At 45.7% G+C, this 14,794-nt stretch overlaps 1 protein-coding gene across 1 annotated transcript in view; it reads right to left on the reverse strand.

Moving 5' to 3' along the window:
* Nucleotides 1–3,072: 3,072 nt before the first annotated feature.
* LKAAEAR1 (LKAAEAR motif containing 1) overlaps nucleotides 3,073–14,794 on the reverse strand; it is a 33,438-nt gene continuing 21,716 nt past the window's right edge. Inside the window, exon 4 of the mRNA XM_083146725.1 lies at nucleotides 3,073–3,476. Coding sequence (XP_083002851.1) covers nucleotides 3,456–3,476 — 21 coding nt within the window. The 3' untranslated portion in view covers nucleotides 3,073–3,455. The remainder of the gene's footprint in view (nucleotides 3,477–14,794) is intronic.

A 14,794-nucleotide genomic window follows, 5' to 3' on the forward strand; every position in this document is an offset into this window, starting at 1 on the left:
CATAACTGCAGAAACATACAACACAGAACAGATCCCACTTCAAACATTTGGTCAACATTTGGAAGTGTTTTCAAAGATGTCATCTAACGCCACAGCAGTGAGATAATGATTGTAATCTTTGTAGTTCCCAGACAGTTTCTTGGTCTACAAACTGCTGCTTTAATGCAACAAGTTATTATCAAAACATGACCAGATCTTAATCTCTACACTAACCAGGGGTCGTACTGCATGTCTGCATTTTCTTTTCAGTTTTTCAGTTGTTCAAAGTCTTATTTCATCAATGGGATACATTACTAACATCATTCAAACAGGAAACCATGTGGCAAACAGACATTAGCTTTTATCTGCTTACTGCAATTAGTACATTTCTGATTGGTCACTTGGTTTTATGGCAGATTTGCACCCTTGATTCACGTTAGTCAATAACTCTCTCATGACCAATGGTTTTTTAAATGCAGATGGAAAGAAAGGGAAGAGCAAGTCCTGAACGCTCCTCCCTCTGGCTTTTCAGTTATTCCTAGTGGCATCCACACTCCATGTTCTCCCTTTCTACTGAACTCTCCTACTTTTCCCTTTCTTCCATCTTTCCTCGTGTGCTTGTGGTTAATGCTGATCATGTAATTTCAAATGATTCTTCCCCATACTATAGTGCTACTGGGGTTGGCTGGAATGGTGCTCCTGAGTACATTGAGGTGGCTCCTCTATGTAAGCTGGATGTCATGATGCTCCATGGTCCATCTGGAGGCAGTGATAATGGCCTGCTTAATGTTGTTGATGACCTGTCCATGTCTAGTTCTAGCTCCAGTTCACTTTCCTTGAGTTCCCCAGTGCTTGCTAGGCTGATTGCACAGCTGGGAGTCCCCCCTGTCACCCATGAATAGATGCTGTGCGCATGCGCACAGCGTTTATTCCTGCAGCCTGAGGGACTGGGGACACAGCCAGCAGCTCACAGAGCCACTAGCCATGCCCCCACAGTGGCAAAAACGGGGGCATGGACTCACAGGAACAGGCCATGCCCCCTTGCCACTAGGCCACACCCACACAAAAACGGCCGGGCACCTTTGGCGCGTGAAGCTCTCCAAAACAGTCCAATGTTGGCAGGTATGGCATTACACACTATATGGATGATTTTCTTGTCATAGGCATGGGTGGGAGTGATGTCTGTGCAGATGTTCTATTTTCCACACAAGCTTTGTTTTAGCTGCTGGGTTGTGCATGACAAGATGGTTTTTATCTTATTTTGAATAGAAGTCTATACTGTTCTATACTGTTGCAGCATGTGAAATGGTGTGCTGTTGCAGCAGTAAAGTGGTGCGGTGTACATTCTTTATTGATTTCCTTAGTTTGGAATGGTGCATTATTCTCATGTTAAGGGTTAATGAATGACCACTGCCTGTTGCTTGTCTATGAAGATTAAGAATGACCTTCAGGTTTGGAGTTGGTTTCTTGTCTGTCTCAATGGTAAGAGAATTTGACCTTCACCTTCGGTGGCTAATGCTACCTCGTAACTTTTTACAAATGTGGCAGGGGAATATGGCTTTGGTGTCAAGTAATGGTGTGCGGCCCACCGGCCTACCTCCAGGTATGCCGAAGGTTTTAATTCAAATTTATTATTATTGGAATCCGTAGTTTTCTAAATGATCTAACGAACAATATATTTTTTATCAAGTTAATAATTAGCGGGCCTCTTCTACTGAGGCTTTGCGGTTTTTGAAACATTTAGTTTTGTGTTGTCTGAAAGTAAATGTTTGTTTACGGACCTATAATGTGCCTCTAAATTACATGTGATGGCTCCTGCGGCCTCTGTGGTTGGCTTACCTTGTCCTTGGTCTGTCTGGCTGACTATCAGTCCCTGGCACCAGACACCTTAAGCATTCAAAGCTTCCGATTTTGACCATATAGTCAAAAATCGGAAGAAATGTTAGAACAAATTGCACAGCGTGTTTACAGCTTGCGATGCGTGCCTCAAGAAAACAAGCCAATTTTAACTATATTGTATACAATCTTCTAGTATAGTCAAAGTGAAAATCTTAAGTAAATATGGTCAATATTGTATGATTCTGGGCTCCGGGAAGTTCAAGTGAAATCTCATAGACAAAATCGTACATTACCAAAATCTCACTGTGTGTATGCACTTCATGGCATGATTGGGAGGCTTTGCACGCTAGGTGTAATTGGAAAGTAATATTCAGGAACTTGTTTTATAACTTGTTTTGGGGCATTATCAGTGGGGTCACACTTATGGCCCATACACCCTGGACAATTATGAGCTGAAAGCAGCTCACGTTTGGTGTTTTGAACTGCTTTCAGCTCAAAACTCCCCAGTGTATATACCCCACATCATCGCAGCCCCCGTCCATTGGCTGGTTTTAGTAGCCGAGTGGACTGCTTTCCATGGCGTCCTACTATGGAAAGCTATTCGCCCCTTTGAAAATCGCTGGCCCGGGGTGAAAATCGCTCAGTGTGTAAGCACTGAGTGATTTTCCGGCCAGCGATTTCACATCATCACTGGCCATACATGCTGGGCATGTGTATGGACCTTAAGGCTTTCATGTCTGCAGTGCTGGGTGGGATTTCCTTCTTTTATAGTGAACGTGGTTTGTCACATCTTATTCTACTGTATCTAATATTCTCTTGAAGGCACTTATGGGGCTTTAGGGAAAAAGCAGGTGTGCCCACGTGTTTGAAGTGAAGTTGTGCGACGTCAGCTCCGGCCCTGAACAGTCTGTCTTTCTATTGCAACCAAACAGTAAGCATTGGACACACAGACTGACCACACAGACTGGACACAGTGGAATAATAATTTGATAGTGAGCGTCTTATGTATGTTGGGAGAAATGACATTGGGCACATAAAGGGCTGAAATTGATTGTGTGCTTGAAAGAGATGTGGATTATGGTCAGGGCTAGCCTAGAACTGAGATTGCAGTGCCTATCTGGCTACCTTTTTTTCAGTCAAACGATTTAATTAGTAAAAGCTGTGACATAGCCAAGCTGTGGTATCTGGGTCATCATTTCATTTAGTTCATTCAATTTTAAGGACTGTTAATATGGTTAAATAACAATAAACCAATGAAATCCTTATGAGTTTATTTTAAAATAAATACACACTTGCCTGAACAATCTGTGGTGCACAAAGAATGTTGAGTTCAGAGCAAGCAGTGAAAGGTTTAGACAGGAACTGTCCTGGAACCCAGAGTTTGTATAATGGGTTGCAAGGGTTAAGCAACTGCAGAGCAGGGGGCAGGGTAGCAATATCTCTTCTACTTCCTCCTTTTTGCTTTATGTTTTCTGTTCAGTTTCATAGATAAATTGTCTCTGCCAGACAGAAGGTGATCTACCTTTGAGCCCCATCAGCTATTTTGGTTCCAGTGTTCATTTCAACATTTTTGAATGTTTCCTTTTTACTCCTTAAACTGCAGCACTGCGGCACATCCTTTGTTCTCTGTGACCATCCTAAATTCTTCTCCATAGAACCTGTTGAGTAAATAAGTATTTCTTAGTAGTAGTTCAACCAGCATCTGAACTTCATTTTGGGAAATGAACCATGAATTGCCTGAATGATGGCATTGGTTCCTAGCCAGAGGCGCTTTAAGAGAGGTGGAGGCCCATGTGTAGCTCCCTCAGTTCAGGCCCCTACTCTCTACCTGCCAGCGCTGCTCTAGTGCTCAGCACAGTAGAGTCTGAGCGCTGCGGACATTTTTCTGGCAACGTTGCTGCCTTAATAGCGGGACTTCGGATGGATGAGTATTAAATATGGTTGCAGTGTGTGTGTGTGTGTGTGTGTGTGTGTGTGTGTAGTGCGTGTGACTTGGTCTGGGACTTAAGGGTCTGTGTGCATTGCGTACATTGCCCCCATTATAAATACGCCACTGTTTGTAGCATACAGCTTGGCAGGATTTGAATGAATATAGGCTCAAAACACAAAACTGCTTTCACTGATTCCTAAATTCTGACCTATACATTATTTTTAAAATGGCGGTTGATGTGCCAAATTTGCATGTGATAAATCGCATGAGATTTATCACATGAAGTTCCCGGGGAGCTGCAGGCAGAGGGAGCCATGAGCCTAGCGGGGGCTCTTCCTGGAGGGCAGGACACGCAGCAGGTAGTGGGTGGTGTATGCGGCAAGGGTATGAAAGAGCGCCGGGTAGGGAAAGCCGGGCTGCGAGCGCACATAGAAAATAAACCTCATACATTCAGTGATTGGATGAGTTGTCTCTCAGCCAATCAATGGCTGCCCATTCATTTGTGTCTTTTTTTTCTATGTGCGATCACCGCTCGGCTTCCCCTACCCGGTGCTCTGCTCACTCAGCTCTTGCCGCATTCACCGCCCACTGCCTTTCTTCGTCCCCTGCCCGCCTCCAGGTTGCACATAGGATTTACCAAATCCTAGTTCGACCTCCCAACTCCAACCAGATGCACACGGGACTGTGCATCAGGTCGCACTGGATGTCTGCACATGCAATTTGGGCTGCTTTCACGGCCTGATCCATCCAAAACGGGTGAAGTTGGGCCCAAATCGCATAGTGTATAAGGGCCTTAAGAGGCACACTTTATGAACGGAGGATGCTAGGACAGACATAACATAAGCTTTGCATTATGATTACTTTTTTATTGTTGCCGCCGCCGCCGTTAATGCCCTTCTGTGCCTGCCGCGCACAGCATTTCTGGGAGTGTGGGAGGGGACTCGTGATGCGGCCACGCCAACCAATGGCAGGGAGGTGGCTGCCACGTCCTTCGTGTCCCCTCCTACGCTCCCAGTAATACTGTACGTGGCAGGCACAGACGGCCATTAACGGCAGCAGTAAAAAAGTAATCATAATGCAAAGCTTATGTTATGTCTGTCCTGGCGCTGACAAGTGGCTATAGTCGGGCCGTCTCGCGGGCCGTCTGTTGCCCACCTCTGCTCTAGAAGATACTGTAGTAGACAGGATGTGATTGCCAATCACTGATTGGTTGCCCATAGAAACATGACCTGTGAAGTGTATTTCACATCTTATGCTGGCCACACATCAGAACAACTTTCCTCCAACCATCCAACTAGTTGCTTGGATGGAATATAAATATGGTACTGGATGGGAGCAAAGGACAATAAGAAATGTGCTCACAAACCCAGGGAAATGGACAAAAACATTCAGTCAAATTGTTTAAATCAAACAGGTTCAACTAAAGTACTGTGTCTGAGCGACAGCTTTTGTCCTTTTCCAGATTTTGGGAGCAAATTGCTGAAGTAAATATTACATTTGCTCCCATCCAGTACCATATTTTTATTCCATCCAAGCAACTGGTTGGATGGTTGGAGGAAAGTTGGTCTGATGTGTGGCCAGCATTAGTAAATTTCCCCCTCCAAATCATGTGCTATTTTAACAATGAGAGCTTGAAGTGTCTTGATAAGGCACCCTATTATGGACTACTTCCCATCTGCCAAGTTATTCATGTTAGTGCCAGGAAAACATAATTTATTACCTAAGGTTTTCTTGAAAAGCTTTAACTCTCTTTAATGTGTCTCTTATTTTTAAATAAACATTTGGATTGTAGATAGGTTCATTTTCAGTTGAAGTATCATAATACAAATAGTTTTGCTGGAACTGATTAACTAGTTATCCAGTGGGAGAAGACGACACAAATTTTCTTTGTAACCAATTTAGGGGCTGTGGACCTTGGTGACATGTAGATGCTGGGGGATTTTTCATAGGCTAGGATGGTCCTAAGTAGCAATCTAGAAGTCAGATAAACATAAACCTGAGAAGCCCTGATAAACCCGGGATTGGGTAAAAACTGGATTGATACAGACCCAGGAACACCAGATCAGACTGGTTCCATGTAATAATCTCTGCCCATCCGTGGGCTGTCCGATCAAGTGGGGGTCTCTATGACACCTGTCACCAGGGAGATGGGGCGGAAGAGATTACAGTCTTACTGTATGGTCTAGGGATGTAGTAAAAACTGTAACACTCCTGACATACAGGAAGGCTGTAATCTCTCCCTACCCATCTCCCCAATGTCAGCTGTCAGAGTCACCCCGAGCGCCACCCCCCCCCCCCTCCGGACGGGACCCCCCGCATATGGGAATTCACACTACAAGCTCAGGAATAACTGAGTTTAATGAATGACGTCTGTCCGGTCTGACTTTCCGGGCTCTGTTCCGGTTTTTACCTATTCCCTGAAAAACATAACATTAGGGGTTACTCAGACCTGATCGCAAAGCTGATTTTTTAGCAAATGGACAAAACCATGTTGCACTGCAGGTGGGGCCAGAGGCAGATTTTGACCTAAAAGGGCCCTAGGCACGGCACTGGTTTGGGCTTTCTCCCTCTAACAAGCCATAGCACTACAGTATATATTTGCTGCTGATTGCAGGCGGCATTGATGAGTACCTTGGCACGTGTACAGTCTACCAATAAATTCTCTGCTGTGTCAACATCAGCATCAGTCTCTAAGGTGTTTTGGAAGTAGGCTGAATACCTGTGTCAGGAAATCTGATGCCCGCTTTACTTTACAAATATTTTTTATCCCATCAATGAACATCAAAGGGACTTTGGGAGTGTGAGCATTGCTGGTTGTCTTGTGGAATATCCACCTCTGAGTGGGGAAAATGTAATGGGAAGACAGAGTTAAGATGGTAAGATATGGCTTCCGATGTTGCTGATATAGTGAACATCGGAAGCCATTTCGAATGCTGATCGCATGCTTTTTAAAGGCTTGCGAGCCCGATGCGCTGCCGATGCGCGCCCCCATGTGAGCGCAAATCAGCAGTGAAATAGAGAGGTCAGGCAAGACTATATAGTGCAGCTCTGCACTATATAGTCTAAATTGTGCCCCTCTAGCATGCCGTGCTATGCGAGTCCCGATGTGATCTGATAGCATCGGGACTCGCATAGCACGGCATATCGCCCCAGTGCTATGGTAACATTTCTGTGCAGATTTATCTCCCGCTGAGCTGCAGGCAGGGGGGGGGGGGGGGGTAAGAGACCACCTTCCTGCCCGGCGCTGCACTGTTCTGCAGAGCAGTCCAACTAAGGCTACGATACATCGCAGGTGCTAAAAAGTCGACGGCTGCACGCGACCTGTTGTGCATCAGATTGGATTTCATACACATGCAATTTGGGCTGATTTTACAGCCCGATCCGCCGGAATCTGGTGAAATCGGGCCCAATTTGCATTGGGTATGGGGATCTTTACCCTTCAATTGAGATTTTAGTTTGTACACACCACAACCAAATCTAAATCACATTTGCCTTACCTGCAGTGCAACATGGTTTGGGCCATTTACTAAAAAAGCAGCCCTGCGATCAGGTCCGAATAACCTCCATTGTCTTTTCCTGTTTACTCTTCAACTGATAGCATGATACTAATTTGCTAACTAGTGATGTCACATACTGAGCCCTTAGCACTATGCTATCATTGCAGTCTGTCCAGATGACCATTGAATGTTATAGCTGGCTGAGTTCCCCTCATTAGGAAAGCAACTCTGAAAAAAACAATACTACTTACAGTGATTAGTTAGCACACACACGCACTGTTCTGCTTCTTGCACCTGAAACCCATGACACCCAAGTGACTGCCCTGATGGACTCTGAGCTTACCCACACAGCAGTGCACTTAGGGCCTGATTCAGGTTGACTCAGTTAGCTGAGAAGAACGCAGCTTACTGAGTCCCAGAGTGCTTGCCCCGCCACCCCCAGCACACTGCGTCATGGCTGCATATGCATGGGAATGCGCCCGCACAGAAGCCCTGTACATGCGCATATAAGAATCTGCACATGTGCAGTACTTCACTATCGGTCCCCGGAGGCCCTTAGTCATAACAAAGCAGCGTCTTTCTGCAATGTTCTATGTGCCAATTTATTATCATGCTTGTCTCACTTAGGGCGAGATGTATCAAATGGAAAATGCGGTAAAACCCCGGTTTTACCGCATTTTCCAATGTATCAAAAATGATACCGCAGCGAAGGGTATCGCCACCTTTGGGTGGCGATACCCTATAGAAGCCTATGGGCTTCTTTTCGCCGCCCGCTGCCGCCGACGCAAACCCGCCGCCTCGTCGACCCCCCCTCTCGCTTACCTTCCTGAAGGGTCCTCCTGGACCCTGAAAGGTAAACCCCTCCTCCCCCTAGTGACGCAGCAGGACGTCCTTCTGGCTGCAGGGGGGAGGAGGCGCCGGGGACAGCATGCATAGCTGTCCCCGGCGTCAGGGATGCAGGAGCCGGCTGGGAGGTGACGGAGACCCCCCGCACACCACATTCCAGGTATCGCGGGGGGCCTCTGTCACCGCATCGGGATGCCAGCCGCATATGTTAGTACATATGCGGCGGCATCGCGGCGGGGGGGGGGGGGGGCGAAGGGCGGCGATGTATTTTAATACATCCCGCCCTTTAACATATGGGGTGAAATGTAATAGTATGAGAGATTCAGAAAGTGAGAGATTTGGTAAGAAATCTCCAGGGGTTTTAAAGCGGCAATACTTTACACTTCAAAATCGGTGTAAATTATTGCCGCTTTAAAAAACTGGAGATTTCTTACCAAATCTCTCACTTTCTGAATCTCTCATCCCATTAAATACCCCCCATGGAGTTTATCTATGTCTAATGGCTAAACTTATCTAAAATCCTGGTTTGGGCACCCAACTGGTCGTTATAGTGCCCAAACCATAGACTTTTTGCACTTGTCTTCTTGTCACCTAAGAAATGTGTCCCCTGTGCTGCACATGCGCCTGAACAGAGCCACAACTAAGTAGCTATTATTGGATAAACCATCAAACATTAGATCCATACAAATTCTTAATAAACATACTTTCATTCCCATGCTTACCCTTCACTACCTGTTGTGTTTGCAAGACTGTTATGCAACCTAAGCCCAATGGGTGGCATTGCAGAATCTGCAGTTTGGGTTGCAATCCCAAGCAAAGTTATAGTGGGTGCACACGGTTCAATGTGGGATTCGATTCGATTTGCCATTCAATTCAATCTGGCATTTCTACTATATATTCTTGCCTGGCAAGACTGTTTTTTTAATTTATTTTAATTTCCACTAAATGTAAATGCGCATCGGTATAAAATTTGCATCGAATGTGGAAAAACCATTCACTGCCCATTCGATTTCAATTAGATTTTGCTAAGCAAAGTCAAATTGAAAAATAGTGGACATTTAACCATGTGTATACTGCATTAGGGGTGTATTTAGCCTTGTAGAGAGATAAAGTACCAGCCAATCAGTTATTATGCTATAGTCTGTTTGTTAGAAGCTGATACCTTGTCTTTGTTCACTTTAGCTCTGTCCATGCCAGGAGCGAATTGGCCCACTGGGAAACTGGGCCATTTCCCGGTGGGCCGGTCCAGACTTGGCCACTTTTCCCCCTGGCCGGGCCACCGCTTTCCCCCTTGGCCTGGCTGTGCTGCCTGCATGAAATATGGCCGTGGTCAGCCGCGACTTTTACCAGTTTGAAGATGGCCGCCGCTACCCGCTGGTCATTCTTGGTTGACCCCCCCCCAGTCAGTAGGGTTACTAGCACCACCTTCCCTAGCACCTTTACTCGCACCACCTCCCCCCGGGTCACTAGCGTTACTGACTAGTGTTGATTGCTAGTCAGTTTATGTAATTTATAAATATAAAGGAACTAATAATTACACGTGCTACGCTGTGTATCATGGGAAAGATGAAACTGTATACAGTAAGTTCGTAGACAACCTAAAACTGATCACCAGCGACTGTTATATTAATGACATGAAAATATTATTTATCTACAAAACAAGAATGCAAAAATTTTCCAAAGGAAATGCAAATCATGTATCAGCTGAGTGGTAGAAAAGTCATATAACCCAGAATTTTATCTAAGATCATACGATCATTTCCATATTCTATTTACTTAAGCAAAGTAGGTCTGGACATCTAGAGATTAAAAACAAAGGTTCAGTCAGCCTCTGGCTATAGTCCCAGCCAATGGAAAGGCTACATGACTGTAGATTGTCTACTTCTGCTTTAAGCAGAATGCTCAACAGTTTCAAACTTGTCTTTCTGCATGGAATGTTCTGTTCCACTACAAAATCTATATATTCGGCAAAAGAAACAGTGACCCCTGCAGGTTAATATAGACAACACAAAGAAGACACTTTGCATCATAATTTGCAATAAACACTCCATTTAAAAAAAATCATTATAATGAAACATATTTTAAGTATAATTACAATACATTTACACAGAATATTTAAAATAATATCTGACCTCTCGATGATGCAACAGGTTCCAGTGGAGCAAATGTTATTTTGCAACGGGGTGCACATACTACTTCATCCAGTACTTTCCTTGTGACAATATACTGTATGCTGGGCCATTATAATATAAAATACTCTATGATACAATGTACTAGAGTGTATTCCGCGCTATCTATTATCATTTTAAGTTGGCAAATTCTTACACTGTAATACATACCCATCAGAAAGCTAAGGTACATCAATATTAATAAATGGTGTCAGTGCTGAGAAAAGTTCCATACCCTTCAATGGTCGTGACAAGTGCACAAAGTAAAGTCACAGAATGGGGACCGTCAAAAGATGCAGCAGCATCTTCACCCACTTCTACATAGGTGTATTTCAGCTCTGCCTCTCTTGAAGGGGGTGGGCATGCAATTTTAGGGCCAAATCCCGCCGATCTTGGGATGAGCCACCCTACTCTAGGACTACGTGAAAAAAGATGCTCTCAGCGCTGCAGTGTGTTTTAAATCTCCTGCATTTAATAAAATTCTACTATATCGATTCTCTCCTCCTCAGACCCCAGGTAAGTACTGGTAAATATGACTACATTCATGTATGGTCTTTTTGGTGCTGATTCAGATGTGGTTGGAGCTGATAATTCTGCTACCTACATGGAGGCAGCAGTGACAGCACTTATACAATAATGCAGCTGTCTATCAGATTATCTGTGACCAGGGCCGGTGCAAGGCACCGGAGCGCCCCAGGCGAGTCGGGGTGGGGGCGCCCCGGTGCCGGGGGGGGTACCTGTCCTGCGGCGCTGTCCGGTGCCGGGGGAGGGGGGTACCTGTCCTGCGGCGCTGTCTGGTGCCGGGGGAGGGGGGGTACCTGTCCTGCGGCGCTGTCCGGTGCCGGGGGAGGGGGGTACCTGTCCTGCGGTGCTGTGTATTTAAAGCTGGCGGCGGAGGCAGCGGGGGTCCCTGTAGTCCATTAGAAATAACGAGCGCTATCCGCCGGGCTATGCGGAAGCGCTTCTGTTGTTAAAACACTGGCAGCACGCTGATTGGCTGAGATCAGCGTGCACCGTGCTGCCAGTGTTTTCACAACAGAAGCGCTTCCGCATAGCCCGGCGGATATCGCTCGTTATTTCTAATGGACTGCAGGGACCCCCGCTGCCTCCGCCGTCAGCTTTAAATACACAGTGCCGCAGGACAGGTACCCGGGCGGCACGGGGGGGGCAAAATGCCTCCCTCCAGTGGCCGGCGCCCTAGGCAAATGCCTAGATTTGCCTAGTGGTGGCGCCGGCCCTGTCTGTGACACCACTGGCCGACTGTGTGACCTATGGGGTCACACAAGCTTGTTGCTGCAGATACGACAAAAGGTCCGGAATCCTGTGTCAGAGATCCTGATCTCATCCCCCATGATAGCAGCAACACACCTCCATATGATAAAGTATGATAAACTCTTACTCACTGATGCTGATCTGTATTCAAATTTATCTTACTAATTACCTTTATAGCAATTCTTATTACCCCAATGTCTTTCTCATTGCCCCTCCATATCTGCCTCATTGCTATCTCCATATCTGTTTCCTTGCCCCCTCGATATCACTTACTGTCCAAATCATAATTTTCTCACTGCCCCTCATAGCTTTCTCATCACCCCTCCATATCTCTCATTGCCCCCTCCAATGGATCTCTCATCACCCCTCCATATCTCTCTCATTGCCTCCTCCAATGGCTCCCTCTCACCCCTCCATATTTCTCATTTCCCCCTCCAATGGCTCCCTCCTCACCCCTCCATATCTCTCATTGCCCCCTCCAATGGTTCTCTCATCACCCCTCCATTTCTCTCTCATTGCCCTCTCCAATGGCTCCCTCTCACCCCTCCATATTTCTCATTGCCCCCTCCAATGGCTCCCTCCTCACCCCTCCATATCTCTCATTGCCCCCTCCAATGGATCTCTCATCACCCCTCCATATCTCTCTCATTGCCCTCTCCAATGGTTCTCTCATCACCCCTCCATATCTCTCTCATTGCCTCCTACAATGGCTCCCTCTCACCCCTCCATATTTCTCTCATTGCACCCTCCAATGGCTCTCTCATCACCCCTCCATATTCTCTCATTGCACCCTCCAATGGCTCTCTCATCACCCCTCCATATCACTCTCATTGCCCTCTCCAATTACTCTCTCATCACCCCTCCAATGGTTCTCTCATCACCCCTCCATATTTCTCTCATTGCCCACTCCAATGGCTCTCTCATCACCCCTCCATATCATTCTCATTGCCCTCTCTAATGGCTCTCTCATCACCCCTCCATATCACTCTCATTGCCCTCTCCAATGGCTCTCTCATCACCCCTCCATATCTCTCTCTCATTGCTCCTCAAAGCTTCATCACCCCTCCATATCTCTCTCACTACCACACATAGCTTCCTCATCACCCCTTAATATCTCTCTCATTGCCCCCTCCAATTGCCTACTCCCAACAAATCTCTCTCATTATCCTCTCAGCTTTTTTTACTGTGGCTTCTGCTGCACATACTTGTCTAACAATGTTGGGCAGTCCTCCGGAGCCTACCTACCAGAGTGACCAGACCTCCCACATTCCACCTGCTTCCTAGTGAAGCAGGCAGTATTATACCAGTACTTTGTCTCTAAGCATCTCCTATGATTGCTCTGAGATCAGAAGAGTCATGTTAGTCGCATGCAATCAGAGCAAACTGTCTGTACTTGCACCCAACTGGCACCAATGCTGCTCCCCCAACTCTACACACACATCTGGCACTCAATGTATCATCCTCCCACCTCGATGTAGAACTTTTAAAGCAGCACTTTTCCTTGTCAGCTGGAAAAACGCTGTGAAATAATGAGAGCATCTTTACCCAGCTATTTTCTCTGAAAAGTAGCTCTCCGATGCCTCCCTCTTTTGGTCATTTGAAATGCTATAATAAATGTTTACAACTACAGTACAAGCTGTTGAAAAATATAGTATAAGAAAATGCATGAGATTTTTGCTATGAGATCTAAGACCATTTTTCTCAGCTCCCATTCAATTCAGTTCTGAGAATGCAGAGCGACCTGCCCTCTCCTAATCTAAGCCTCTGACCACTGTTATTGTATTTCTTTGTTGGCAGCATTCCCACAGCTAGCACTGAAGTGACAGGCAGTGGCGGAGATTAGGAGAGGGGGAGAATGCTCTTAGTCACAACTGCAATGACATTATAGACAGGTGCACACAATCGCGGCCTTAAGCGTTCTGTAGCCACCGCTGTTTAAATGCACCCTGTGCAGAATCCCCAAGATCGGCACACACCACAAAGAAAAGGTGTCAAGCATTCCAAAATAAGTAATGTCTCACATCTCCCACTGCAGTGACCATGGTACTATTCAATATGCTGCTGGTGAAAAGTCCAGCTGATTTCCTATTTGTGTATCTCATTGTGGAGCAAAGTGTGTGGGAGTCTGTTTATCAGTCGGTGGAAATGTGTCAGTTCTGAGCTGTAAGATCAGGAGAAAGCATTTGAGTCAAGGACAGTGATTTTATGTAAAATGAAAATAGAGGCTTCTATAGGTTCTGCTATTTTGCAAGAAGGGATCTAACCATCAAAAAAAAAAAGGAGAAATGCGACAAGACTGTGGTTTTGGCTTTGATCTGATGATCAGATTTGCAGACATTCTTGTCCAGTCGTCTAAGACCTATGTTAACTGTGTGCTACACGTGCGCATATGAGTCCAGAAACGCCATCAGTGCTTAACATCAATGGCATGAATCCATTGAAGAGAGGAAACTATTGATGTTAACCCTGCTTGAGGGCATGGTGGGCCAATCAGGGAATGGGCATAGGCTAAGCTGTGCAATAGAGGTGGGACTAAGTGGGAGCCAATCAAGAAAGGGATAGGACCGATTATCACAATGAGGGTTTAGCTAAGCACCAAGCTCACTTGCGCTAGGAGAAGGAAAAAAACTTTGGTGCATCTCTAGGTGCATCTTATAGGTGGTCGCTAACCATGAGGTTCAATGGCCATCTCTAGATTTGTATTTATGGTACTTATGTAATATCTGGGCTCCCGGTTTTCTTATGAGACCGTGTCCCCTCGCGGGGCTCGCTGCGCTCGCCACGCTTCGGGCACGGTGGCTCGCTGCGCTCGCCACACTATATAAAATCAACTCCATGCGTAGTTGGATAGTAGGGGTATGAAAAAATGGGGTGCATTTAACATGGGAGTCCAGATAATACATAAGTACCGTATTTATTTTTTAATTTTTGTGTGGTGAAGCATCATCTAGCCATGGATGGAGTTTACTTGTATCAATAGAGCAATGGTGATGCAATAGTACATCCCTCTACAGTTTAAAATTATTTAGAACTGGCCCTGGGGGACAGAGCTGGGGGGCGCTCACCTAGAGTGCAATTTCCTGCAGCTGCTTGTTGGTAGGGATAGTTAGTCCCGTAGAAATAGAAATACAAGTAAACAAGTGTAGCAGCGCACAGCCTTGAAAGTAAAATGAAAAATGATTTCAGATTGGATGATCTTAAATAAGATAGATTTATTAACAATTAATTATGAGTTAATAATTTCATATATCATAAAAGGATTT

Source organism: Crinia signifera, chromosome 6, assembly GCF_055691185.1.
Source record: "Crinia signifera chromosome 6, ASM5569118v1, whole genome shotgun sequence".
Lineage (NCBI taxonomy): Eukaryota > Metazoa > Chordata > Amphibia > Anura > Myobatrachidae > Crinia > Crinia signifera.